Genomic DNA, 21,521 nt, shown 5'->3' with positions numbered 1-21,521 from the left:
ATTTATTAAATTGTGATAATGCTGATTCAGGCACTATCGCATGGATAGCACCCCGATTGACACTATTACAGTTTAATTAATAACCCCCTAAATGTTTGATAGCAGCATTCCCATTACATTAGCAGCAGTCCCATGCTTTGCAGACCCCAATGGGGGGTCATGTTGGAGATGTTAGACTAGGGACTTTATTAACTCATTAGTATAGCTTAGGTGACAGCTAGTAATGGGTTTACCATACCTCGCTGGCCACCTGGGCTACTAGGGGCTTGTTATGGTAACATGTAACAAAATGTTTGTTTGATCTAGTTCTTATCACCTACTCCAGGTTTCTTAGTATTATGTTGACAATTTATATAGGAATCAATATATACATAGTCAAAATACACATATAACCAATAGAAAATGAATAGAGAAATCAGCAATATTGTTCGCCTATAACAAATATCATCTGGGTCTCAGACTTTAGCAAATAAGTAATTTTGTGTCAATTACTTATCTTCTTGTTCATTTGTATGTGCCACATGTAATTCAAATATCCCCGCGGTAAAACTATTTCCCTGCTTTACCAAGGGTAATAAGGCTTTCGTGAATACTGTAGGTTGATAAGAAAAAAAAGACATATGACAACATTTATGATAAATATAGATGCTCTGCCTTATTGTAATGTAGTGTGTAGAGAAAGAGCGATATATACATTACTTATTACTTATATATAACCTTACTTATTGGCATTTTCAAGTACTGAAACATGTTCCATTGGCCATTGTGTCACAATATATGGGTGTATGTGTGTGTGTATATATATATATATATATATATATATATATATATATATATATATATATATATATATATATATATATATACACACATACACCCACATATTGTGACACAATGGCCAATGGAACATGTTTCAGTATTTGAAAATGCCAATAAGTAATGTTTAGTAGAATTCCTAATGATTTTGGTAAAACAATTGAATTTACTGGTTTAAGTAGCTGGGTGAAGGGTGACCTGTCACTTAAATGGCAAGATGCTGTTTCACTTGCTGTATGGTTTTGTGAAAGACTAAAGGGCTGATATGTGCTGTCTTCTCTTTTAAAATCTACACATAAAAGTCAATGTTTCATTATGTGAAAAGGTGGTTTGACAAAACAAAGAATGGTTATATCATAGAAACAAAGCCAAATTGTAATAGTAGTATATGAAAATAAGAATGCAGATCTTGTTGTATTGTGGAGGCTGTAGAAGTATACAGGAAGATGGGAAGAAAATAAATTAAAATCTAGCAAAGAATTGTATTTAAAAAAATACATTTAAAAAAAAATGTACTTATACTGTACATGACACAACTGCTCACTTCCATTTTAACGAATTAGTGAACTAGTCAAATGCTTTAGCTGCAATATAGATTATGTGTTACAGATTGTAATGTGTCCAGATGTTCGTGTCTGAAGAGCAATTATTTAACAATGTGTGTGCCCAACTGATCATTTAAGCCATTCTTCTTAAAGCTACTTTAAAACTGCCACATTTCCTACTGGGAAAAACAATCCAATCAACTTATTTTGAGATCTCTATAACATTTTCCTTCATCTCTGCTGAAAGCATTTTGACAAGAACTTCCAGAGGAAGTTGTTAATATCCCTCCAAAAGAGCCAGGTGAGAAAGATGCTAGTTATGCTAGTGAAAGAGGACAACATGAACTGGTGAAACCCAATTCACAGACTCAGATTCCCCTTTTTTTTTTTAATGATTACAATTGAAAGATATCTATTCCAGGTATTAAAAAGAAAAATACAGATCCCATAAGAAAAACCAGAGGAGACGAGCCATAATGAACAAAATATTTCTAAATTGTCTACTGCAAATCCTTACTTAAAGAAACTAGAAATGCAATTAGGAGGGAGTGTGGTATCCATCTCTTGTGTTCAGTAAGCAGGTCATTGTCCAGTGGAATGTTAGCCCTGGAGGCTACAGCTCATGTTTTGTCCTGACAACAATGTTGACAAGATCTTTAAAACAGAGATATTTCAGATAAGCTATTGAAACAGAACAGGCCGGATCCCTTAAGGAAGTAACATCTTTAAAGCTGCAGTTCAGGCAATATCCTGCATGTGTGTTTTTTTTTAATAAATCAGTTCTGTAGTAACAAAAAATCCTTTTAGCATTTTCTGTTTTAAAAAAAACAACATTGAAAGACCAATTTTCTTGTATTCTATTTTAACAAGCATGCTTGTTCCTATAGCAACGATTTACATTCCCCATATATAAAGATGTTGCCAAACTTTGCCGATCAATAGACGGAGAACAAATTGACCGGCAGCTATGCAGTTCTTTAGGTAATTAGAGATTGCCCACATGAAACTATTGAAGCAAAAAAAAAAAAAGATTGAACTGCAGCTTTAATGGAGAAGCAAAATCCAAAGTACTGTATAACTTCTTGCTTTCTAAAGGACTTTGTAGTGTAAAGTTCACATTTGAAAAAAACAAACCCATGTGGTTTCAAAACCTCATGTAGGAACCGTAAAGTATTTTCTATTATATTACAAGAGCATCCACAGGATTTTCATTATCCTGATTGCACCCATGCAATGCATTCATAGGCCCATATTCACTAAAAGGTGCTAAAGTTTAGCACGTCTTAACATTCATTTGAATGGGAGTTAGGGCATGCTAAAGCATACAGATTCAGCAGCCGTTATTCGAACATATCACAGAGCCGTTTTCGTGTGCAATGCTGTTCTCCATGTGGCCAATAACGCGGTTGCTTTGTTTGAATTTCATAGATTCCGATGTCTTTGGGTGCAATTCTTCACGTTTCTGTGGCAGAAATGAATGAATTGTAATGTGTACAGTACTGTGCTACTGTGTCAATTTGCAGGTGTTTATAAACCAGAACACTAAAATTCCATTTTTTGCACTCAATAAAAACGAGTCAACACGCGGTAATGACACTCTTTGACAAAGCGCTATTGTAGCATGAAATGCGTTAGAGTGGTATTTCTACATCTGCTCTATACCATGTGTTCACTGGTTCAATAAATCTATTTTAATCGGATCTATGATTGCTGTCCCCACTTTGTTATTTTTTGGCTGTGACCTGGCTGTGCTCCGTTGCATCCCTCCACAGATCTTCACTTATGACGCGCCATGACATGGGTATTCTGAGATATACAACGCGTGATATGCTCGAATAACGGCCCCTGCATCTGTAGCACCCTTTAGTGAATATTGGCCATAGTCTGATATATAAAATATCTTAGATATCATTCCTACTATACAGACAGCATGTTTTTTCTCAGCTATTGACAATAGACAATATTATAATATCAAGTATCATGAATACACTAACCTACTTTAGTTTGAACTAGGATTGAGACCTACAGATATAGCCAGTAACTTTCCAACGCTACTGGGGAAAGTCGTATGAATAAGACTGCGTCATCCCCAGCAGCAGGGACTAACGCTGTGAAGAAGAGTACTATAATTACGTTACCGACCTTCATCAGTTCCACACCATTTTGCTTTTTTCCTGCGACTCCGGGGAAGGTAAGTCTGGCTACAGCATTATTGCCAACAATGAAATGCTCAGCATTTCATCATAAGATGCCTACTAGGAGACCGATATACAAGCTCCTGAAATCCTACAATAGTTTCTTGCTATTGGTAAGGCTAGTTGGCTAGCAAATGACACCAGTCCATTGCAACTAATTAAATACCTTTTTTCCCTCAAAGCCTTCGAGCATATGAAGCTCATTTTTCTTTTCAGAAAAAAAGGTATGCAGCAATGCCTCAGTCTGTCCTGTATACTTTTACCATTACAGGATAAAGATTTTTGGAGCTTGAAAATCCATCTTTGACTATGCACCAAGATTTGAATTTCTCTGATAACACTTCCTTAATAGAGCTACCTACATTATACAGACACTTTTACTGGTTATGCTGTTTGCAACAACAACACAATGTTACCTATCACTAATACAAAGAAAATAAATGCTAATGAAAATAAAAACACAATAAGGACTATGCTGTTATTACAGTACGTTTTAATGATACACACACTCAGTATTATAGCATACTTGAAGCCTGTAGTGTCCTCCACACCTCCCACGTGAACAAGCACATGAGCTTTACCTAACACCATCTACATGATATTGGAGCAGAGTGATTTTTTTATGTGAACACATGATATATTGCAGTACTTTTCTATAGCACTAATAGCCATATTTAATTACTTGTGCTCTGCCGTTCCAGCTGATGTGAAATCAGTAAGAAGCCCATCCCCCTGTAGATAAATCAATGATCTTTTTGTGGTTTTTTTTGAAACCGGGATAAATGGATATAACATGCATCTTGGACAAAGTGAAATTCCCTGTAGCTCACCAATGTATATCAATTACCAGTTCAATAAGGGAGTAGTGCCACAACAAATTTAAAACAAGCAAGATAAGAATACATATAGCTGTGCTTGCATTAAAAAGGGTTAATGCGAACATTTAACAACCAACATTATTAAAATTCTGCATTGACATCAACATTTATCTGCTGCTGTTAACATCCAAATAATAGAACAACACATACATAGGTAGATTCACTAAGGTATGTTGCGGGTTAATGCGCCCGATCTGGCATTAACTACCAGTCAAGTAAATGACAGTTAACGCCGGATCAGGTGCATTACCCTGCAATGGACATTAGTGAATCTCCCCATGGAATTTTGCTGACAACATGGGTCGACCTACAGAATTGTACGTAAATCCTTGTATTGAGAAAACATTTAAAATGCAACATCACATATATTTTGCTGAGAATCTGTTTATTTTTAGAGATTTTGTTATGGTTTCATCGGCGTCCAGGTATCTTCACAAGCATCCTAATTTTTATTTGCGTTGTGTACTTTAGCTGGTCTGACTCTGGGAAAAGTCCAATCAAAAAAAGTATTTGTTTTGTTTGTTTGTTTTTCTTCATATGCTGTGGTGTTAAACTAACAAAACTATTTTACATTAAATTGTTGTAAAAGAGATTTTGAGATCAACAAAGGTCATATTTTGTATGTCGAATTTTACGATACAGTTGGGAAAACCCAGGAACATACATCTAGAGATGGACAAATGTGTTCAAATTTGCTTTGTGACATATTTTTGCCCCAAAAATGGGCTTTTTTTGCTTTGCGCAAATTATTCACAAAAAATGTTGCCAAAATCCACCTAATACACAAACATTTTGCTCATCTCTGTGTTTGAATTTGCTATGCAAACGGACTAGACTCTTCACATTTTTTGGGTGAAAGAATCTGGCATATTTCACCTGGGTAACGAATGGCGCAAAAAAAATAAAGTAGGACATGTCACTTCATATTCAACGCACACTGTATGCATCATCTGTTGCCTGCCTTTCTACTGCCTGGATGACCTTCCAGTTTTAACAGCGGAAAAGAAAATAAAGCTACAGTATATGTATTGCTCATGGTTTTATTTTTCGTAATATCTAGTGCAGTTTTTTTAAATAATTGACTAAATCTTTAATACATGTCTCCCAAAGAATGTATCCTTGGTTTGTTAAAAGGGGAATCCCTGTTTCTACTGCTTATCTATCATTCCATCACTAGAGGGCAGGTTGGGAAAGCAGATGACATTTTAGCACAATGAGCCGGCAGTACTACATGTAACAGCAAGAAACTGTCACAGTAATTGACCTAATAATCCCAGCACACAGAAATGGTCATGAGAACTGCTTTTTTAAATGCATTTTATCGGAAAAAAAAGGCAAACTTGTTCTGGCTGTTACTGAATTCTCTTCTTTTAACCACATATATTGCACCCTCCAGCCATGGATTACAAAGCGTTAACCACAATCAGTACTTAAGTAACTCTCAGTTTATAAATTCCTAATAATAAAGAAGAAAGACAGTAGGAATAAATGACAACCCAGCGATCATTGCAACCGATGTGTTAACTAAATGAACTCATGATTTAAAAGATCAAAGATTTGCTGCCTCTAAGCAAGGTCGACTCACCTGGGACATCTTCAGTTCGTTCCTCCACAGTGGGTTTCTTTCCATCCCCTTTTCTTTCTTTTTTTCCTTTTCCCTTTTTACCCTTCCCTTCTTTTTTCTTCTCAGACATTGTGATGGGGGACAGATTTTTTGGTTCAGACACTTGAAATATAAAATCCAGTTTTGTTACTAAGTGAGCTGATCGGACCCTAAATGTGTCCTTGTTTTCTTCTTCTACCTCTGCTCTAGGAAAAGACCTGGAAATAGATGACCTGAGGCTCTGGAGACTGACCCCACACTTTTTATCCAGTCGCTGGTCTGACCGTACCCTGTCTCACTGTCTCATGAGCCTTTCCTCCAGAAGAAGTTATACAAATGACTTCCAGCAGGTTTGTGAGTAATAACAGTATCAATAAGGTCTGATCAAAGAAATAATATACAACCAATTAGCAAAGAACATCCAGTGTTAACTCCCAACCTGCCTTCTTTCAGAAAATTAACAGACTGAGATTAACTCTTCTGTCATGATAACATTAAATAAATAAAAATCAAGAAGTAAAAAAATTTTTTTTTTAAAAAATGAATACAAATTAGAAAAAGTAGAATATAGGCAAAAAATGTCCTGCTGTTTCTGTTTCTTTCTTTTGTATAAAACTCTTGTTCCTTGTATTATCTCCTTGTCCCAAGTTGGTTTGTCGTTTCTATAAGTTATTCCTCCTGAGTTTTCCCTTGACTGGAGAATACTTTCTCTCTCCCATTCTCTGGGAGTTCCTGTGAGTTTTGTAAAGTCCTACCACCCACCTACTGTATGTCATGTTTTTTTTTTTTTTTTTTTCCTATTCTACAATTTCCACACCCCTTCTCTTTCTAGGTGGAGCAAGACTGCTAGGCACGTTTCTTGTTATAGCTGCCCAGCCCTTCCCAGCACAGACTAGCCAAGTGAAATAGACAAAGCCGTATACAAATCTCCCCCAGAGGTCGCTAATCATTTACTTTCCTGGTAAATAATGAATCACTTGGTAATCTTAAATGTAGTCAGTAGTCCCCAATGCTTCCTTTTCATATTGGCATGTAAACGTAGGGATTTTTTTACAGAAGGTATGACGTGACAGGCCCTTTAAGGGAAAAGGCATGCAGAAACAGGTTTTCGTAGTATGCAGGAGGTTTTTGAATCCCTTTGCAGTGAAACTTAAAATTGTGCACAAGTACTTCAAGCCATCTCATAGTTAATGGAGAAAAGAGAAAACAAGGACATTGATTTTTAAATAAACTATTTATTATTCAGGCAAAAGTCTGGGTTTCCTCTGATTAAAATTGAAGTTGGACATTACATTTCTTCTATTCAATTATCTTGAAATCAAAAAGCCATATGAATTTATTGTTGATGATTTAAATATACTTTATGATCCACTGCTGGATAAAGGCCTGTCCAGTGATATTCCACGTAATGCAATGGCAAGTCTCTCTTCTCCATATTGCTCCAACACATTTTCTGATTTCATCCTCCCATCTTACTTTGATCATTGGTCTTTTAATTTCCTTCGGATTGATTCCAGTGGAGTACCATCATTTGAATGTCTTCATCCTTGTGAGGATGTCACATCCTTCCGTGAACATCGGCAGAACACACTGGTTGAAAGCGTTCCTCTTTAGAGAGAATATATAGTCTATTCCTACAGCCCTATAATTGATATAATGAAGACTAAGGTTATCATTTAATTCTTTGAACAAGATGCCTTGGAGAGGATGACTTTCCAAAGATGAAAAGGAGCTAGGGCTAATCTTGTGTCATGGTCTACCACGTGTGCCTAACACATCAACCCCTCCCATTTTAGGGATACAAACTGCATGAATTTAATGAGCTTTTTTCTTTTTTCTTTAACAGAATGGGAACAAGGGCATTCCTGGAGCTGAACCATGTTATTTACAGCTCTGGGAACCCCCAGTTCCTGAAATACTTACCAGTACAGGTGCTGACATTACTTCCTGGCCAATAGGAAGCTCCAATGGGGTTAAGTTGCTATTATTCCCTTGGAGGGGATTGAAATACTGGTACCTATACCAGTAAGTATCTCAGGAATCATGGGGGAGAGGAGGGTAGGGAAGTCTCTGGAGCTAAAAATAACATGATTAAATTCCGGGTTCCCATCCTGTAAAAAAGGGTTAAAAAAATTAGAAGGCAGAATTTTTGCTTTATATCTGTAAAAACACAGCAACAGGTGTTATTTTCCCTGTGTTAACTTCAGATTCGCTAGGCTAATTCGGGGAAGCGGAAAATCTAAAATATTTAGGAGCCCGACAATTGTTTTAGGACCCAGCATTTTGTTAGGCACGCGCAAGGGGAGGGCCTTTCGGCTTCCGCGCTGACCCTCCCCATCTGTCTTGAGCTCTGTGTCACTGTGTGTATGTTAGAGTCTGTGACAAACAAACATACTTTCTCTCACACACACACACACAGTCTCACACATGCACACACACTCACAATCCCCCCACCTCCCCTCATTAATCTCACCACCCCACGCCTGCACTGGGATACCCTTAGGTGGCTGAAGGAGAATGAGATATGAGCCTGGTGTGTTGAGGGGGGGGGGGGGGGGGAGAAGGAAGGAGATATGGGCCTAAGGGGTAGCTATAGACCTGGGGGAGAGAGTAGTTATGGGCCTTTGAGAGGGGAGGAGGGATGAGGAGAGGGGGGAGGATAGAGAGGAGGAGAGGGGGGAGAATAGAGGAGGGGGGAGGATAGGGGAGGGGGAGGAAAGAGGGAGGGGGAGGAACAGGGGGCAGGAGACTGTGAAAAGGGGGGAGAAGAGAGAAATGGGAGTAGAGTGCGAAAGGGGCAGAGGAGAGGGTAGGAGAGAGGGAGAGGGGGAGGAGAGAGGAAGAAATATGGGAGGAGAAAGAAGAGGGGGTAGGAGAGAGGAAGAGGTGGAGGAGAGAAGGGGAAGAGAGAGAGGGAGAAAGAGGGGAGAAGAAAGAAGGAGAGGGGGGTGGGAGAGAGGAGAGGGTGGAACAATGAGGGGGAGAAGAAAGGAGAGGGGTAAGAGATGGGTAGAGGGAGTAGAGAGGGATGAAGGAAAGTAAAAGAAGAGTGAGGGGGAGGATAAGGGGGCAATAGATGGGGGGTGAGGAAAATGGGGAGGAAAGGAGGAATAGGAGGAGTAGTGAAGAGAGAAGGCGAGGGGAGAGAGAAATATGGGGAAGTGATATGAGGAGCAGTGAGGGAGGGGGTTAGGGAGGGGAGGCTAAGAAAGAGGAGAGGGTGTGAGATGAGAAGGAAAGAGGTGTGACTAAGAGAGATGAGGAGAGAGAGAGAGATGGAGGATAGAGGGGTGAGAGAGGGGCAAGACGTGGGAGATATGGGCAGGCAGAAAGTGAGGGGTAGAGAGAGAGGAGGGGAAGGAGAGTGTTGAGTGACTGGGTAGAGGGGCGTGAGGAGGGAGGAGCCTACCTGCTGCCTTGGAGGATTGAGGGGGCTTGTTAGTCTCCCCCACACACACACTCACACTCTCCCACACACGCACACACTCTCCCACACACTCACACACACACTCACACTTCTCAGCTCAGCTCTGACTAGCCCCACCCATCTGTCTCCTGCTCTACAATCAACCTGCTCTCCTTACTGATGACATACAGAGACAGAAACTCTCTCACACTGACACTCTCTCACATCTCTGCTCTCAGCTCCGGCCCCTCTGACTAGCAACACCCCAAGCCCTCGTATGCCTTCTGCTCTTCGATTCCCCCCCCCCCCCACTCTCATCACTGAGCTGTGCACCAGTGAATTCATCTGTCTATAAGGCCAGTCATCACTGTACACAGCACAGGCGCCAGGAGGGGGATTTTATAAACCAGGTGCCTGGGATTTTTCCATTCCTGAGCTAATTTTATACAAAACTTCACCTCATTAGAACATGGCTAACCAGGGGAATATGGTCAATGGGAGTTATTAATTGATGATATTTAACACTAGATTTTAATGCATAAGGCGTTACAGATTCCTAAAAAAAACTGGTGTTCTGAACAAAAGTAAGAATGGCTCCAAAGGCATGCAGATAAGTGCTAATTGACAAGCTTGCAGGACTTTTTACTTGAGACCATTTGAGAGATGCAAATCCCAAGAAATATTTGAATTATTCCTTGTGGTCTTTCAAGGTGTGGTTCCAACTAGAGTGGTTTGTCTAGGTATTAAGCATGGGGTCTCCGGAGCTGAACTGCGTTAATTTCAGCTCCTGGGACCCCTACGCTCCAAGATATATACCTCCATAGGTGCTGCTGGCAGCATCCCTGGCTGGTTGAAGAATATGGAGATTTAAATGTCCCGCGGCATGGGTGCCAAAGGAAGCAACATCATCCGTTACAGCTTCCTATTGGCCCGCATGATACAGGAACTTTAAATCTGCATCTCTGGTATCGCTGATGTACTCAGAATTAGACTTAAAGAGTATAAACATCTGAACATAACCTATAACCACAATCCCTCCCATATTACACGTTGTTTTAACGTTGACTAAACTCGTGTGGTCTCCCAGAACATAACTGTATGTGTCCTAATTCCCAGGTTCTGGAGATATGGTCCTGTGAAGTTCCAGTAACTTTGGGAAGCACATAGTTTTACCCTAAGTTTTTTATTTTATTTATTATTTGCAACTATACTGGTCTTTCATTGATTGTTTAAATACAGTATATATTAGTTTTACCTGTTTTAGACTCATGGAATCCTTGTATTGCTGACCCGAGGAAGAGCGGACTCTTGACAGCTTGTCTTATACTATCAATTGTTAGTAAAATAAAAAAGGTATCACTTACAGTAATACTGAAGTACTCACTTACAGTACTATGTGTTATTTTGTGTAACTTAAATGTTGTTACCAGTAAATGTCTCCGGTGAGAGGCATTTATAAAGAAACAATACAAAGTGTGCTCTTCTGATAAAAACACATTTGACAGCACTTGTAAATGCCCCATAGGTAGAAATTGCACATATTTTGAAGCATGCAGAAATAATTCTTAAGATAGTATGAATGCAAGCAATAAAAGCCGGGAAAAACTAAAGCACAACAAGACTAAGATCCACTGTTCCCTTGACATGATGAAATGACAAAGTTATACTAGATTACATTGCTTAACAATGAGACAAGTAAAGTTGATACTCCTTTGGCTATGGTAAGTTTACCTTGCTTACAGTGAATTAGACAGGGTTACTAAAACAATGATGATAAAAGATTTTGCCAAATGAGAAAAAGTTGCATAGTGTTTACTGTGGATTCTTACAGATCATTCATTTCCAAATGTGCATAAACCACATGTATTTTATTTCATTTGAATAGATTAAAAGAGCCTGATGTGCCATGCAACAAATGCAATTGTGTGTGAGAAATGATGGGAACACCATTGGTGAATTGGACAAACGCGAGCTAGATTTCAAGCTCATTATATGACTTTTGCTTCTATCAACTCTTTTCTCTCACTTGATAAATTGCTCACAGTATCTCAAGCTCTAAATGTTTACTGCATCACAATTTATTTTCTCAGTCCTGCTTCAACTGCAGATGGTCTAATTTTTGTAAATATACTTTAATCTGCAGCACTTTTCTTGGGAAATTCACAACCATCTACACTTTACTTTCTCTGCCACTTTTCTTCCGTTTTATTTTTCAAGTTACCATTAATAAACATAAAATTGTCAATTAAAAAGAAAACATCTTTAGTTTTTCTTTTCATTTGTTAACATTTACAGGGCAACAGCTGCAAATTTGTGTTTGTTCTGTTTTCTATCCCAGTCCCATGTCAAACTTGTCCTTGGTTTTCAGGGACGTCCTTGATTTTACATCCAACTTTTGCTATTGCCCTATTCTGTCTGGTGTCTTTCATCATACAGACAAAAACCATAAATGTACAAGTATGTCTGATTATAATCAAACATTTTGAAATGTTATTCTATCTAAAGTTAGCGAGCCACCAAAAATGTACGGTTATTTATCACGGACATCAATTATGTGCACTAAATGCTTACATAAAACAGCATATTTCAGTATTTGTATAGTCCAATGAGGAATGATGATGTTTGGTAAGAAATGTTAAACTATTCATAAGGTACTTTTAATCTTTGTCCAACTGATAATTTTAAAGGGTGAGGAGTAATGAGGGTGACTGAAGCAGGCTTACAGTTTATAGGGGCCCTTAGGTTTTCTGTAACAGTCTGCCAAATGATTTTATACCAAATCCACCCACTGAGTCTTCACTTGTTATAGTGTAACGCATGTGAGAAATGAAAAGCTGATTTCTATTACTAAATAGCCCTTAGGAAGGGTGAGAACTGCTGGCCTCACCTCTCCAGTTTTCTCACACTTTTGTCTCAACGGCTGTTTCATACTTTACTCTGAAGAGAAAAAATAATATGTTTTGTCTTTTTAAAGGGCATCCCTCAACATAGAAGATAGAAACACATGGAGTTTTAATTTCTGTTTTATTGTCACTGCCCTTAGCCAATAAAAATGGAGAATTAGAAAAGCAGAGGATTCTGGGAGAGAGCAATAGTAACCATATAGTTTGAACAAAGGCAGTCCATAAAATCCTAATACTAGAACTGTTTTAAAATCTGTGTATTTAGATATTTGTTTGGAATATATGTAGTATAGTACAGTACTTTCAGCAGGCCACTCTTTCATATGATGTGCTTAGCTCAACCCTAATTTTGTTAGGGAAAGGATTGCACTTTTACTAGTGCAAACGTGGCCCTATTATATACCTTATTTTTCTGATAAGCTCAGTGCCAAATACTGTATGCAGATTATACCACACTACTACTTTTCAGACCAGTTATACTCATATCAAAAAAACACTGTGTGGCGCTCAAATAACAAGGCAGATATTGCTTAATATCCAAATTCAGTCAATTGCCAGCATATAATTCACATGCTACGTTTAGTTGAAGCAGAGCCAGTGCATGGGTATTTGGCGCCCTAGGCCCCCTCTCACAATTAACTTTCAGAGGAAACAATTCTATTGGCCATGATGCCATGTGAACTGAAAAATTAAAATGTTATACCTAATAGATTTTTTCTAACTTTCTGCCTATGAAACTTCAAATATGGACGAGTGACGTATAGTATTTTAACACCAACTGCTCATCCTCCTAAATTTATAGAACCAAGGCAAAACAATCCTGTAATTGTTAACTCTATTTGTGAATATTTTGTATGTTTATGGGACTTGCCCCAGCCCGACACAATCCTCTCTCTCCCTCACACACACTCTGCCCTCTCTGCCACATACACCCCCCCTCTCTCCCTTACATACACAGTTCACCCCACCTTTTTTTCCCCAACCCACATTCTATCCCTCCCACATTCTCACTTGCCCACCCCCTCCACTCTCTCTCTCCCCACCCCTCTCTCTCCCCACCCTCTCCCCATTCCCTCTCCCACCATCTCTCTCCCTCACCCTTCCCTCTCATTGTCTATCCTTCACCCCTCCCTCTCATACTCTCTCCCTCATCCCTGTCTCCTTCCTTTCCCTGCTCCACCCTCCCTCCCCTATCCCCCTCTCACTGTTCCCCACTCCCATTCTCTCTCCCCACCCCCCTCTTTTTCTCCCTCAACCTCTCATTATCCCACCTCCCCATTCTCACCCATTCCCTCACCCTGGCTGGTGAGAGAATAAGAGGGAGGGGGTGAGAATGGGGAGTCTGAGGGAGAGAATGAGGGGTTGGGGAAATGGAAGGAGACAGTGGGAGTGTGTGTGTGTGTGTGTGTGTAAGTGAGAGGGGGAGAGTGTGTGTGTGTGTGTACGTGAGAGGGGGAGAGTGCATGTGTGTGTGTGTGTGTGTACGTGAGAAGGGGTGAGTGTGTGTGTGTGAGAGGGGGAGAGTGTGTGTGTGTACGTGAGAAGGGGTGAGTGTGTGTGTGTAAGTGAGAGGGGGAGAGTCTGTGTGTGTATGTGAGAGGTGGAGAGTGTGTGTGTGTGTGTAAGTGAGAGGGGGAGAGTGTGTGTGTGTGTGTGTGTGTGTGTAAGTGAGAGGGGGAGAGTGTGTGTGTGTACGTGAGAGGTGGGGTGTGTGTATGTGTGTACGTGAGAGGTGGAGAGTGTGTGTGTCTGTGTGTGTGTGTGTACGTGAGAGGGGGAGAGTGTGTGTGTGTGTAAGTGAGAGGGGGAGAGTGTGTGTGTGTGTGTGTGTGTAAGTGAGAGCGGGAGAGTGTGTGTGTGTACGTGAGAGGGGGAGAGTGTGTGTGTGTGTGTGTGTGTGTGAGAGGGGGTGAGTGTGTGTGTACGTGAGAAAGGGTGAGTGTGTGTAAGTGAGAGGGGGAGAGTGTGTGTGTGTACGTGAGAGGGGGTGAGTGTGTGTGTAAGTGAGAGGGGGAGTGTGTGTGTGTGTGTGTGTACGTGGGAGGTGGAGAGTGTGTGTGTGTGTGTAAGTGAGAGGGGGTGTGTGTGTGTGTAAGTGAGAGGGGGAGAGTGTGTGTGTGTACGTGAGAGGGGGAGAGTGCGTGTGTGTGTGTGTGTGTGTGTGTGTACGTGAGAAGGGGTGAGTGTGTGTGTGTGAGAGGGGGAGAGTGTGTGTGTGTAAGTGAGAGGGGGTGAGTGTGTGTGTGTGTAAGTGAGAGGTGGAGAGTGTGTGTGTGTGTAAGTGAGAGGGGGAGAGTGTGTGTGTGTGTGTGTGTGTGTGTGGGAGGGGGTGAGTGTGTGTGTACGTGAGAAAGGGTGAGTGTGTGTAAGTGAGAGGGGGAGTGTGTGTGTGTGTGTGTACGTGGGAGGTGGAGAGTGTGTGTGTGTGTGTAAGTGAGAGGGGGTGTGTGTGTGTGTAAGTGAGAGGGGGAGAGTGTGTGTGTGTACGTGAGAGGGGGAGAGTGCGTGTGTGTGTGTGTGTGTGTGTGTGTGTACGTGAGAAGGGGTGAGTGTGTGTGTGTGAGAGGGGGAGAGTGTGTGTGTGTAAGTGAGAGGGGGTGAGTGTGTGTGTGTGTAAGTGAGAGGTGGAGAGTGTGTGTGTGTACGTGAGAGGGGGAGAGTGTGTGTGTGTGTGTGGGAGGGGGTGGGAGGGGGTGAGTGTGTGTGTACGTGAGAAAGGGTGAGTGTGTGTAAGTGAGAGGGGGAGAGTGTGTGTGTGTACGTGAGAGGGGGTGAGTGTGTGTGTAAGTGAGAGGGGGAGTGTGTGTGTGTGTGTGTGTACGTGGGAGGTGGAGAGTGTGTGTGTGTGTGTAAGTGAGAGGGGGTGTGTGTGTGTGTAAGTGAGAGGGGGAGAGTGTGTGTGTGTACGTGAGAGGGGGAGAGTGCGTGTGTGTGTGTGTGTGTGTGTGTGTGTGTGTGTACGTGAGAAGGGGTGAGTGTGTGTGTGTGAGAGGGGGAGAGTGTGTGTGTGTAAGTGAGAGGGGGTGAGTGTGTGTGTGTGTAAGTGAGAGGTGGAGAGTGTGTGTGTGTGTAGGTGATAGGGGGAGAGTGTGTGTGTGTACGTGAGAGGTAGAGAGTGTGTGTGTGTAAGTGAGAGGGGGAGAGTGTGTGTGTGTGTACGTGAGAGTGGGTGAGTGTGTGTGTGTGTGTAAGTGAGAGGGGGAGAGTGTTTGTGTGTACGTGAGAGGTGGAGAGTGTGTGTGTTTGTGTGTGTGTGTAAGTGAGAGGAGGAGAGTGTGTGTGTTTGTGTGTGTGTGTGTGTGTAAGTGAGAGGGGGAGAGTGTGTGTGTAAGTGAGAGGGGGTGTGTGTGTGTGCAAGTGTAACGGGGAGGGTATAAGAGGGACATAAGGGGAAGAGTGTGGGGAGGAGAGAAACAAGAGACGGGGGCGATGGGAGTGCTAGAGACAGGGGGCGAGGGTTGGGGTTCCACAGAAATCACAATCGAATTATGGGGTTCGCTTACCAAAAAAAGGTTGAATGGCTTTTTGCCATACTAACACTTTCAAACGAGTGGTTTAGTCATTTGAAAGTGTTAGTATGGCAGGAGACAGTGGGAGAGTGGGAGAGTGTGTGTGTGTACGTGAGAGGGGGAGAGTGTGTGTGTGTGTGTGTGTGTGTGTGGGAGGGGGTGAGTGTGTGTGTACGTGAGAAAGGGTGAGTGTGTGTAAGTGAGAGGGGGAGAGTGTGTGTGTGTACGTGAGAGGGGGTGAGTGTGTGTGTAAGTGAGAGGGGGAGTGTGTGTGTGTGTGTGTACGTGGGAGGTGGAGAGTGTGTGTGTGTGTGTAAGTGAGAGGGGGTGTGTGTGTGTGTAAGTGAGAGGGGGAGAGTGTGTGTGTGTACGTGAGAGGGGGAGAGTGCGTGTGTGTGTGTGTGTGTGTGTGTACGTGAGAAGGGGTGAGTGTGTGTGTGTGAGAGGGGGAGAGTGTGTGTGTGTAAGTGAGAGGGGGTGAGTGTGTGTGTGTGTAAGTGAGAGGTGGAGAGTGTGTGTGTGTGTAAGTGAGAGGGGGAGAGTGTGTGTGTGTGTGTGTGTGTGTGGGAGGGGGTGAGTGTGTGTGTACGTGAGAAAGGGTGAGTGTGTGTAAGTGAGAGGGGGAGTGTGTGTGTGTGTGTGTACGTGGGAGGTGGAGAGTGTGTGTGTGTGTGTAAGTGAGAGGGGGTGTGTGTGTGTGTAAGTGAGAGGGGGAGAGTGTGTGTGTACGTGAGAGGGGGAGAGTGCGTGTGTGTGTGTGTGTGTGTGTGTGTACGTGAGAAGGGGTGAGTGTGTGTGTGTGAGAGGGGGAGAGTGTGTGTGTGTAAGTGAGAGGGGGTGAGTGTGTGTGTGTGTAAGTGAGAGGTGGAGAGTGTGTGTGTGTACGTGAGAGGGGGAGAGTGTGTGTGTGTGTGTGTGTGTGTGTGGGAGGGGGTGAGTGTGTGTGTACGTGAGAAAGGATGAGTGTGTGTAAGTGAGAGGGGGAGAGTGTGTGTGTGTACGTGAGAGGGGGTGAGTGTGTGTGTAAGTGAGAGGGGGAGTGTGTGTGTGTGTGTGTACGTGGGAGGTGGAGAGTGTGTGTGTGTGTAAGTGAGAGGGGGTGTGTGTGTGTGTAAGTGAGAGGGGGAGAGTGTGTGTGTGTACGTGAGAGGGGGAGAGTGCGTGTGTGTGTGTGTGTGTGTGTGTGTGTACGTGAGAAGGGGTGAGTGTGTGTGTGTGAGAGGGGGAGAGTGTGTGTGTGTAAGTGAGAGGGGGTGAGTGTGTGTGTGTGTAAGTGAGAGGTGGAGAGTGTGTGTGTGTGTAAGTGATAGGGGGAGAGTGTGTGTGTGTACGTGAGAGGTAGAGAGTGTGTGTGTGTAAGTGAGAGGGGGAGAGTGTGTGTGTGTGTACGTGAGAGTGGGTGAGTGTGTGTGTGTGTGTAAGTGAGAGGGGGAGAGTGTTTGTGTGTACGTGAGAGGTGGAGAGTGTGTGTGTTTGTGTGTGTGTGTAAGTGAGAGGAGGAGAGTGTGTGTGTTTGTGTGTGTGTGTGTGTGTAAGTGAGAGGGGGAGAGTGTGTGTGTAAGTGAGAGGGGGTGTGTGTGTGTGCAAGTGTAACGGGGAGGGTATAAGAGGGACATAAGGGGAAGAGTGTGGGGAGGAGAGAAACAAGAGACGGGGGCGATGGGAGTGCTAGAGACAGGGGGCGAGGGTTGGGGTTCCACAGAAATCACAATCGAACTATGGGGTTCGCTTACCAAAAAAAGGTTGAATGGCTTTTTGCCATACTAACACTTTCAAACGAGTGGTTTAGTCATTTGAAAGTGTTAGTATGGCAAAAAGCCAAGTTTCTGCTGTGACAGTAAACATTATTGACACACTAAGCATCTGAATTTCTATTTGTTTTCTAACAGGTATGCCTAGAACATATTCCTGAGTGCGGTTATCCTCTTAGGAAATCTAAAAAAAAAAAATGTTAAATATGCATACTACATACTTAGCATAACATTACATAGCACTCTGGCCTTGTATATACTGTAGGTTTTGACTGGCAGCAATGCATGACATATTTGGTACTTTCCCCCACCTGAAAGTTGACATTCTTGATATGATACAATGCTGCTTATGACTGCTCATCCCCAACCAGCTACAGTGTCCTCAACTTGAAGGACACCATAAAAAAATGACGGATCTCCAAAAATAATAATCTTAAACTTCCCTTGTACATTCCCAATCACTGTGGCCCTTTTCAGAAACATACAGAAAAACAAGCAGCTCCCGAAAATAATTTTCTCTTGGTTATTAATATAGTTATAAGGGAGTTGTGGACATTTTAGTTATCATGGTGTTTTGCAGAGTTATTTTAATCTTTAAAAGAAAGAACCTATTATATATCATTTAGTGCAAATATACTGTATAGTCAGTACTGTATTCATTTTCAGGAAGATGAACAATGTACACCACAATATTTAATGCCCATTTAAAGTAGAATATATATGTGTTTGCACCATAAAAGAAACATGCTATAATTAACAGTAATAGTAATAATGTCTACTTACTAACAATTATGTAAATGTTATTCTGTTTAGACCAAAATATCCCAGAGCTCATCCCAATGACTCTTAACTTCTTCCATTGGATTTGTAGACAGCAAGGAGAGGAAACACAGTGAATCAAAAAAGGGGTGGTGTAATAATTGAGCTAATTTTTGTTTGTTTTTATGTATATATAATGTATGTTTTTTGGGTAAAGTGCTACCCTTTTTCATCTGAGAGAGCCCGAATTATCTGGCTTATCCCGAAAACATGGCCTGGCTGTCCCGAGGAGAGCATTAAGAAACATCGAGATACATGAAGACAGGTGCTGTATGGCGTAAACATAATACTGCACTCTGATCGAATGAAAACATATTAACAATAGTAACACTGCAGTTGAGATAAATAATGTTACAGAATGACATCTGCTTTTAAACGCAGAAACAGTGTGGGTGAACTCTCCTTGCAGTCTGAAAACATTTCACTAGTTAAATGGTCTAAATTAAAAGTCCACTATTATTTAGAGTGCATTAAGAAGAAATAACAAAATGGACATTTAACACCTTACACCAGCTACCGTATATTGCATAACGTAGATGGTGTTCTGTCAGGGGGCATTTTTTTCTATAGCTTTTAAATGCTTGCCTTCAATATCCCAGAAGAGGTCACTGCTCAGCAAGAAGGGAATTCTGTGCAGCTGTGATAAAAGAATCTTTCAACCATTAACAATGCTTTGTTGCTGTTAACCCTTTTCAGTGCAGAACATTGCAGTCTCTAGCATTGTAGAAATGTAATTCTTTAAATATATCCCTGTGGCGGCAAATAGACCTTCAACACATTGTTTGAAATACACTACTGGTTAACACCAGCACTAAAGGACTTACATTTCCTAAAAGTAAACACAATTGCTGCTGGGGAGAAACAACGCAGACTGTTCTGCAGTCACGTAAATATGCATTTGTAGAAAAATTGAATTAAAAAAAAAAGTTGCGAGATTCAACAATATCATCAAAAACATTCATTAGCACCCTGACAGGCCAATCATACACATTTATTCATTTTTAAAATGTACCCTTACTAAGATCTTTAGAAGTCCATTAAATCTGGCTAATAACATGACGACCTAAGGCCGGTGCAGCATGACGAAGCGGCCCTGCCCTCCAGTTCAGCAGGAAGGTCTTAGCCTATGTTGAGTCCTATGGGGAAGTGCCCTCAGGCTAAACTTTTTAGGGGGTAGACATAGGGAGAAGGCCTCTTAGCTCACTGCTTGGCGGAGTTGGCTTGGTAGGCTGGGCCCAATTATTTGTTGAGTTGAATTGTTAGTATTGGCATGCTGTGGCGTACCAGCAGCCACATTGGGGGTTCACCATTACTCTCTAAAAAGAAAATTGCTGCCCATCTGAAGTTCGCCAAAGAGCACATTGATGATTCACAAGATTTCTGGAACAAAGTTCTCTAAGCAGACGAGTCAAAGGTAGAACTTTTTGGCCTCATTGGGAAACGTTATGTTTGGCGAAAAACCAAACACAGCATTCGAACAGTGGTGGGTGTGTGATGATTTAGGGCTGCTTTATTGCCTCAGGACCTGGATGGCTTGCCATCATTGAGACAGCCATTAATTATGCATTGTATCAGGAGATTCTAGAGGAGAATGTCAGGTCATCTGTTTGTGAGCTGAAGAGAAAGTGGGTCATGCAACAAGACAATGATCCTAAGCATACAAGCAGATTAACAAAAGAATGGCTGTAGAAGAAGAAATTCTGCATTTTAGAATGGCCTAGTCAAAGTCCGTACCTAAACCCCAGCAAAATGTTGTGTCAGGACCTGAAGCGAGCTATCCATGCAAGGAAGCCCTCAAATGTCACTGATATGAAGTAGTTCTATAAGGAGGAAAGGAGCTAAATGCCTCAAAGATAAGAGAGACTGACTAGCAATTACAGAAAACGCTTAGTTGAAGTAATTGCTGCTCAACCAGGTACTTGAGAAAGCAGTACGAGTGAAACGTACGGCACGTACGTCGGCAGGTTATGACGTCATCGTGTCAAAGGGGCGGGATATGCGCTGGCGGTCGGAGCGCCTCCTGCACCCAGTAGCTTCAGCTGCATGGCTGTGCTACCGATGGTATCAACTTAACTTTTAGCTATCACCAGACGCACCGAGGCTGGTACTAGAGAGCTCCTGGCATGCTGCCAAAGGCGCCCAGCCCCCCACATAGGAGGTATGTCTGGTGTGTTAATGAGCAAAGCATTGCGTGATTCCACTCCATGTTAACAGGCACTACTTGTGCACTGTTTTAGATTAATACTGATTCAGTCAATATATTCTCTGACGTGTGTGAGTGTATGAATTTCGCGAATCTACCACAATCCATGTTAACAGGCACTACTTGTGCACTGTTTTAGATTAATACTGACACTGATATGGTGTGTATGTGTGTGTACAACACTCACGTACCGCACTAACACCAAGTGGCTTATACATATAGAGAACCACCATGAACAGGCACGGCTTTTGGCATTGTTTACACAGATAACTGACTCTGTGGGCTGTGTTACCGATATAGGCACAATACCACTAACTTGTGTGTACAATACGCATGCACCATACTAACATCAGTGGTTTTGTACATAGAGATCCACCACCAACAGGCATGGCTTTTGGCATTAATTACACAGATAAACTGACTCTGTGTGCTGTGTTACTGATATAGGTACAATACCACCAACCTGTACAAGTAACCAGCTATACCTGTATACTGCTACGTGCATGTGTGTGTACAACACTCACGCACCGCACTAACACCAGGTGGCTTATACTTACAGAGTACCACCATAAACAGGCACGGCTTTTTGGCATTGTTTACACAGATAACTGACTCTGTGGGCTGTGCTAGCGATATAGGTACAATACCACTAACTTGTGTGTACAATACTCACGCACCATACTAACATCAAGTGGCTTTTGTACATAGAGATCCACCACCAACAGGCACGGCTTTTGGCATTATTTACACAGATAACTGACTCTGTGTGCTGTGTTACTGATATAGGTACAATACCACTAACCTGTACAAGTAACCAGCTATACCTGTATACTGCTACAGTCAGCGTTGATATCGACATGCTGATTTATGCCATACGACATAGTACAAACTAG

General features: G+C 42.0%; 1 protein-coding gene across 5 annotated transcripts in view; it reads right to left on the bottom strand.

The window, feature by feature from the left end:
* Window positions 1-21,521, bottom strand: part of NRG1 (neuregulin 1) — a 1,149,853-nt gene that overhangs the window by 139,897 nt on the left and 988,435 nt on the right. Inside the window, exon 1 of one of the 5 annotated variants that reach the window (XM_075604894.1) lies at window positions 6,020-6,824. The exons of the other annotated variants lie outside the window; for them this stretch is intronic. Coding sequence (XP_075461009.1) covers window positions 6,020-6,128 — 109 coding nt within the window. The 5' untranslated portion in view covers window positions 6,129-6,824. Of the gene's footprint in view, window positions 1-6,019; window positions 6,825-21,521 lie in introns of those variants that run through there. 5 annotated transcript variants of the gene reach the window in all.

Source organism: Ascaphus truei, chromosome 1 (assembly GCF_040206685.1).
Source record: "Ascaphus truei isolate aAscTru1 chromosome 1, aAscTru1.hap1, whole genome shotgun sequence".
NCBI classification, from domain to species: Eukaryota; Metazoa; Chordata; class Amphibia; order Anura; family Ascaphidae; genus Ascaphus; species Ascaphus truei.
The sequence above is the reverse complement of the archived record's forward strand: the minus strand, read 5'-3'. Positions and strand labels throughout refer to the sequence as shown.